General features: G+C 33.4%; 3 protein-coding genes across 3 annotated transcripts in view; 2 read left to right on the forward strand and 1 right to left on the reverse strand.

Moving 5' to 3' along the window:
• The window catches only part of LOC105312107 (origin recognition complex subunit 5-like), a 3,385-nt gene extending 241 nt beyond the window's left edge, over window positions 1-3,144 (forward strand). The window contains exons 2-11 of the mRNA XM_019998174.1: window positions 1,308-1,391; window positions 1,456-1,548; window positions 1,591-1,669; window positions 1,899-2,095; window positions 2,164-2,287; window positions 2,339-2,484; window positions 2,535-2,583; window positions 2,653-2,743; window positions 2,828-2,865; window positions 2,950-3,144. Of these exons, the coding sequence (XP_019853733.1) occupies window positions 1,308-1,391; window positions 1,456-1,548; window positions 1,591-1,669; window positions 1,899-2,095; window positions 2,164-2,287; window positions 2,339-2,484; window positions 2,535-2,583; window positions 2,653-2,743; window positions 2,828-2,865; window positions 2,950-3,122 (1,074 nt within the window). The 3' untranslated portion in view covers window positions 3,123-3,144. The remainder of the gene's footprint in view (window positions 1-1,307; window positions 1,392-1,455; window positions 1,549-1,590; window positions 1,670-1,898; window positions 2,096-2,163; window positions 2,288-2,338; window positions 2,485-2,534; window positions 2,584-2,652; window positions 2,744-2,827; window positions 2,866-2,949) is intronic.
• Window positions 3,145-3,560: 416 nt separating this feature from the next.
• Window positions 3,561-5,479, forward strand: LOC109583132 (origin recognition complex subunit 5-like). Its single transcript, XM_019998368.1, has 4 exons — window positions 3,561-3,665; window positions 4,623-4,694; window positions 5,291-5,328; window positions 5,371-5,479. Exons 1-4 carry the CDS (start codon window positions 3,603-3,605, stop codon window positions 5,420-5,422), a joined length of 225 nt encoding a protein of 74 aa, XP_019853927.1. The 5' UTR covers window positions 3,561-3,602; the 3' UTR covers window positions 5,423-5,479.
• Window positions 5,480-5,526: 47 nt separating this feature from the next.
• Window positions 5,527-7,252, reverse strand: LOC109583098 (uncharacterized). Its single transcript, XM_019998292.1, has 6 exons — window positions 6,979-7,252; window positions 6,570-6,730; window positions 6,371-6,523; window positions 6,156-6,320; window positions 6,038-6,106; window positions 5,527-5,963 (listed from the first exon to the last, which is right to left on the reverse strand). Exons 1-4 carry the CDS (start codon window positions 7,157-7,159, stop codon window positions 6,201-6,203), a joined length of 615 nt encoding a protein of 204 aa, XP_019853851.1. The 5' UTR covers window positions 7,160-7,252; the 3' UTR covers window positions 5,527-5,963; window positions 6,038-6,106; window positions 6,156-6,200.
• Between the last annotated feature and the right edge of the window lie 10 nt (window positions 7,253-7,262).

A 7,262-nucleotide genomic window follows, 5' to 3' on the forward strand; every position in this document is an offset into this window, starting at 1 on the left:
TAAGCCCAGCATGCACTACATTCAACAATGTTGCTTTCAACATTTGCCCAGCCTTTGATCATGCTTTGATGTGGTCAAGCAACATGCTGCCTTGAATAGAAAATCTTTCTATTCCTTTCAACAAGGTTGAAAGAAAGATCAAAGGCTGGCAACATATTGTCTGTAGTGTATGGAGGCCTTTAGAGGACTTTATCTTGACCAGAGGATTCTAAACTTTGTCTAAGAGGAAAGTCAAAAATCGGCAAAACGGCTGTTTTGTACAGCCACTTTTTTCATTTCAGTCATCATCATCTCCTGTCAATCCAGTTGTCGATGTGTATCTTAATCTTGGCTAGTGTTACAAGACTAATTTTTACACCATTCTACTTCAGCAGTCTATGCGCAGGTTCATGTCCCATCAGATTGTTATCTAATATTGGCGAAAGTGATGACTATTCATACCAACCAAAACCCTACTCCCATGACGCAAATTTAACTCTACATTACAGGGTAATCTATATTTGTTACATGATAATTTAAAATGCAATGAATGTAGAGTAGATTTGCATCACGAAAGTGCGATTTTGTTGGTATGAATAGTCAGTCGTTCAGAATCAACTTGCTCATTGTTTCCGTTACTTTTTTACGAATTTACTCTAGAATCCTACTCAATCTTGTTTTTATGTATGTTATATACAATTAAGTAATTGGGTATGCCTATAAGCTGTGGCTATATACTCAAATGCATTTTATATAACTTATTTAGTTGTACATGTACTATAGGTCGGGATATATTTGCACAGCTGCTTATTTTCTTGATAGTAAAAATAATAAAACGATTTTCATGGAAATCAATAGAATGTTGCTATGGCAATAAGACCAAGTGTTTGAATTTTTCTATTTTTAACAGCTTTAGTGGAGCCATGTACTTAGCCATTCACTAATAGTGAGTGGTTCTCTATACATTAGCTTCTTGTATGGACCTCTACCTCAGGGCTCTTTGCGGTAAATTCTTGCTGGTCCACATGCTGGTGATAAGAAGCCACATTCAACTGGAATTGGTGGAGAGTTCAAGGCAAGGAAAGTGGCTCTGGTTAAAACAGCTCCAGAAAGACCGATGATTAGTAACAGCAAAAAGAACAGTGATTCAAGAACACTGTAACAGAATGCTGTGCTATTAATATCGCGCCTTCTTCAATTAAAATTGCATCTGGCCATTGTAATTGCTGAGTGCTAGAAAAAAATTGCAGAAATAAACAGCTACGAATATATCCCAACCTATGGTATATTTTGTCACATGCGTTCTGTTACTAAATATGTACATGTAGGTATACAATCCAGCCAATGCTTTATGTAAAGTGTTCCCTGGACGAAGAAACCAGATCAACACATTGTTGACATTAATGAGAAAAGTATGTAATTAATAATAAAACTATGTAAATGTCAATTATTATTTTATTATCGTCATATTTATAGCCCAGCAATTATGTAGTCCCATTTATTTTTATCCATGGACTTCCATCAACTGGGAAGAGCTCTTTGATTAAATCTTTATTGTCATTATTGAAAGTAAAGTAATTAACATTGTGTATGGTCAATTATTATTATTAGGTAAAACATTGCTTCATTTCTGTAAAAGAGTGTTATTGCAGACATGTTCTATTTGAAAGTATCTTGCACCAATTAACCGGTAACATTATTAATATTATTATTATTATCATTATTTTTATTACATTTACATGTAAATGCTATGACCATAAATGTGCTTAATGGGCTGCATGATGTTTATTGAATTTTGCACCTACTTTTAAAAACCGTTAAAAATCCATTTGTGATTAGAATGAGCCATAACTTGATCTTTCTACACAACATAGGGAAACCCTGCAGTTGTAATAATATTTTCATTATTGTACATGTAGGTGTTACACAATCCGGCTACTCTCGCTGTGACTCGCTTAGTAGTTTTGTTAGGCAGCTGAAATTAATATTAACTAGATCTGTTGGTGACTTAGATCGTGAAGCTAATGATACAGTATATATAGTTATTGATGATTCTGAAGAATTAAGGAAAATGGATGATACAATAATACCAGCTTTGATTAGAATACAGGAACTGGTGAGTGTATATGTTTATTATAGACGTAATTGTGTATCTAAATTTTTACTGAGCTTTTTTTATTTTAGACGCTTTCAAATGTCTGTGTTATTTTTATAAGTTGTCTAGAATGGAAGAGTTTTGTATTCAAAACAAAGACACTGCTAACAATAAAGACACCATTTAAGCTGCATTTTGCACAATATAGCAAAGGTACTTAAAAGATAACGGATGGATTGTGATTCTCTCTCTTTTTTTCTCCAGATGATGTTATTAGTATTTTGTCTAATGCATGTGCATGTAACTTAACAACTACAAAATACTCAATGCCTTTTTTAAAGAGGTATGCAAGCATTATGTGGGATTTTATCAGCCCAATCAGTCGAGATCTCAAAGATCTGTTATATATTGTAAGACACCAACAATATTTAAATTTAATTAAAAAATTTTATTCTTTTAGTCTAATATATTTTTTCCTTTATACTGTAAGCCAGTGGAACAAGGACATGGTAATTATTTTATTCTCACCTGCAGCGTGTTATTTCTTAATAATTTCATTCTTGCTATTTTGTTCTCAGTTTCAGAGTCTGCTTCTTGGAAGCTGTGTAGTCACATTGAACCACACTTTAAAGCTCACATTAGTAATTTAATATTGAGAGATCAATCAAGGTATTAGTTATAAGCAGTAGGTATTAATATTTTATTCATAGTACTTATTAATACTTGTTATTCATTATTTTGTATTTTATATAGTGAGATTTATATCAATCAAATGTGGACTCATAAACAAGGTACAATGTCATTAAGTTTATATATGTATTATTGTTATTGTTGTTCTTGTTGTTGCTATTGCTATTACTTGTTTTTTGTCATAGTTTCTTGTCATACCTCAATAGAGTTTCCTGTTTCATTAAAGTACTTACTTATAGCATCCTATCTTGGATCGTATAATCCTTTGATTTCAGACAGAAGGTTCTTTTCCAAGGTACATGTACATGTATGTACATTAACATCAGAGCATCATTTATTGTATGTGCATGTACATTGAGAATTGAAGTATTTTCAAAAGTGTCTGTTGTCACATTTACTGTTTGTGCATGTACATGTAAGTCGATACGAGTGGTATATATTACGCATGTATACCCTGCTTGTCTATAACAATAATTACTATAATTAATAATTACTCCACTGGTTATTGCTATGGATGTCAAAATGCTCAGTGGTGGCCCTTGTACATGTACATGTATGATTTGATTTAACGTTAAGTATTATGCATGTATGTACCATCTTCCTTCTCTTGGTCTATGAGACTCAGTCCTTTGTTTGGTATATACATGTACATGTAATTTGTTTATCTACATGTATAATTTATTTTTAGAAAAAACAAAAAAAGAGAAAAAATGAGAAGATGTATGTCAATAAAAAGAAAAGAGAAGTACGCTATTTTTTATTATGATAACAGGATCTTACCTGTCAATAGATAAAACATGTTTTATTAGGTCCAAAATTTATATCATTGGAAAGATTAATGGCGATTTACACCAGTATCTGTCATAGAAATAGTTCTACTATTCGTAGTATACTTTCACAGGTACAAAGGGAGAGAGGAAGGAGAGTGAGAGTTACATGTATAGATGGAAGGAGGGAGGATTAGTTGGAGAGAGAGAGAGAGAGTTAGAGGGAGAGTGTGTGAAGGGAGATTGGTAGAGATGCTAGGGAGATGGAGGAAGGTTGGTGTATCTGTTTATTACACTTGACAAATACATGCACATACTCTTCCTTTATTAGCCAGCATGCACATACATGTAGATTGACTGTATCGTCTGTATGTACATATGATTAATTTTCATATAATGTATGGACATTACTTTACACAAACTGTGTGTCTATGTGTGTATTGCATGTTGTACATGTAGATGGGTGGATTGTAAATGTAACATTTTGTTTGCAATTTTACATGTACATGTACATGTACATGTATTCACACCTTTCTATTGATTTGTGTTGTCACACTAACAGAGGGTGCACAATAATGCTCCTTGATGTCTAATAACCGAACAAGCATTTAAGTGTAAAAAATATTCCTATAATTCTTTTCACCACCTTGCATGTACATCTGGGTTCGTAAGACTTGTAGGGGTTCTCCCTACCTTCTAATGCTTCCAGAAAAGTTTTTAGACAGTATCTCTATGTTCTCTTGCTATTAGAAAGCTCTTAACTTCATCCCATGTGTAAGCTGCCATTTTGTTTAGCCACTTACGTAAAAGGAGCTTGGGTGGGTAGTTGCTAAGGCTTGTTATTCTTCCAATATAACGTGTATAGCAGAATTGTAAGTATAACATAAATATACAAACATTGCATGTGAGTGAAATTAGTTATAGGAACAACCTAGAGACTTTGCTGCCAGTTCATAAACACACTGGTAATGACTATGAATAATGGAACACAAGTGGTTGTGCTTTTTTTGTCACAAATAATTGTCTTTTGAGTAGGAGAAAGGACTATATTGAATGCTTGTGTATATAATTAACTCTCTATCTCTCTCCAGGTGGAAACATTGGTTAATCTAAAGTACCTAGATAGAACTATATGTAGCTCAATCGATTCAGTTAAATACAAAGTAAGTACTTAATTGGGATAGAAGTACAAGTGCATATACATGTACTGTACATGTAACTCTAAACAAGTCAAGCTATCTGCCCATGCACATGCTTAATAATATTTGTTATTAACATACAGTATTGTATGTTATGTTGCTGCAATAGTAGCACACAATTTCAGGGTGTCACCTTCCTTCTTATACCGTATAGCGGGTTTATCTCAAGGATAATAGTTTTTACGAATGGCCTGTATCTGAAGGTTCACAGAATTAATTTTCGCGAATTGCCACTTTTCTGCCATCTTGTACCGTAATAAATTGATTTTCAAGGAATTTAGTTTTGCGAATCTTCAAAAATCTGTGAAATTTGTGAAATTTGTTATCCTCTAAATAAACCCGCTATACAGTAACATAAGGTTTGTTAGTAAAGAATTAGTTTGTATCTAAAGCGAGTTAGCATTTCAATTTTTGATTGTTTACAACTACTCTCCATTGACATCCTTAAAATACTACCACTATGTAGATGTAAATGTCACAATTATAATTTATAATTGGCTGCATTGTGTTGTTTGTATTTTTATATTTCCTCTTTCTCTCTTGCACTCCTATCTCTTTAGTGCCTCCTAAATTTCAAACAGATAATGATAATTGCAAAGTATGCGAAAATATATATGTGCCAATAATTATTTATTTTTAGGAGTATTAAATTTGAAATAATCAGGTATCTGTACGACTTCAATAATCTTTAATGTAGTTACTTTTTAATTTTTTTAAATAAAACATGTCTCTTTGAGCTAATACTGAAATTACTGATACATTTAGTTTTTATACAAGTGTGTGTGTGTGTGTGTGTGTGTGTGTGCTATATGGTAAACCACAAGAATTATGATGTGTCATACAAAAATGAATAAAACAATAATTAAGAATCAATGTTAATATTAAAATCAAATCCCAGTTCATTTGTAACAGCTTCAATCCAGTCCTCAGCTAAAGTGATTGCTGCATTGGCATAACTGCCTCTTACAGCAATGAATGAGTTTAAGAACTTTTGACAGTGTTCCTGCACTTGAGGTAGCTTTCTCATAAAACTAAGACTAGCCTTGAACTCAGTGATGAATGTGTCCATTGAGCGAGTTTCTTTCACTTCATCACTAATGAGACCAGCTGTTTATAACTGACTAGCAAGATCTGAGAGAGACGTCTTAAGAGAGGTAAGAGAAGCATGGTGAGACACTAGAACACCATTGATCACTTTCTTAACTCTCGCAACATCAACATTGGCTGGTAAACCTAGTAGAGGTCAAAGGTCAATATAACCCAATACACACAAACCATACATAAAACTCACACATACTGTTACTTACTAGCTCCTCCATTAGATGATACTGCAGTAACTTCAGTAAATGTATTAGAGGAGGAGGAGGCACTAGGATCTAATAACAAAATTAACAAACAATTGAGAATGATTTATCTAAATTTTACTTGTTGTTCTCAGTGATCTATGAATATATAGTGTAACAGGACAAACTACACCTTCCAGTGGTATGGAGTAGTGTAGTGTAGGAACAGCATGAATTGATCCATACACCGAAATTGGACAAGATGGAGGAAGAGAATATTCTTCATCACCAAAATTATTAAATATAACTGAAAAAGAATGAGCGATAGATTAACATAATGATAAACATAGTTCATACTCTGCAAGGTTTCATGTGAGGCTTAATACTCCATCCAGTAAATAGCTCATCTTGTGGAGCATTTAAATTTAATTCAATAAAACCATCAGGTGATGCAATACGAAAGTAAACATTAAGTCCTCGTTTAGCATGTGAATATTCTTTCTTAATGTGCTGTATAAGTAATAATAAACCAGTAATAATTTTATTTATGACATACCTCAAGGAGAGCATTTAATTTCTTAGCTGCAGTGAATGTCACCAGATCCTCTCTTTCTTCATAGTAAACCAGTCCAGCATATTTAGTAGCTTCTGATAATTGGGACTGTACACTAGTTGAATCACTGTCATGACTTTCTAATTGTTGATGGGCATTTTGTTCTACAAAATTAAAACAAACAATGAGGAATAAAATAAATGATTAATTCATGACATTTACAAATGAAGGTTAAGTATGTGTCTACTTACGGCCATTAGTTGATGAGTTGTTTGTTCCACCATAGACACTTTATTACTATAAAGTGTCTATGGTTCCACATGCTTCTCTATTGGGTCTAGCTACTGATGTAGGATCTGTGTGTATTAATTCAGTATATAATTATGTATTAATGCATACATTATTTACTCACCTGCTAAAGAGCTGGATCCTGATGGTAAACTCTCAGTAGTACCTCTTCCTCCTCCATTACACTCACCACAAGCACACACTAGACAGAATTCCCTTCTACTAATACAACCATATGAACTATCACTCCTAAACTCTCCTCCCTCTACTAATGTGAACTGGTAAGGAAGACTGGCTGTGCTCATGGGAGCTATTGCAAACTTTAAGTATCCTCCAAGATCTGGTCGTCCTGTTAAATCAATGCAGTGCTGTATCTCTAGTTGTAGTGGCTTCAGTAGAGGCTTGAGA

Source organism: Amphimedon queenslandica, unplaced genomic scaffold (assembly GCF_000090795.2).
Source record: "Amphimedon queenslandica unplaced genomic scaffold, v1.1 AMPQUscaffold_13522, whole genome shotgun sequence".
NCBI lineage: Eukaryota > Metazoa > Porifera > Demospongiae > Haplosclerida > Niphatidae > Amphimedon > Amphimedon queenslandica.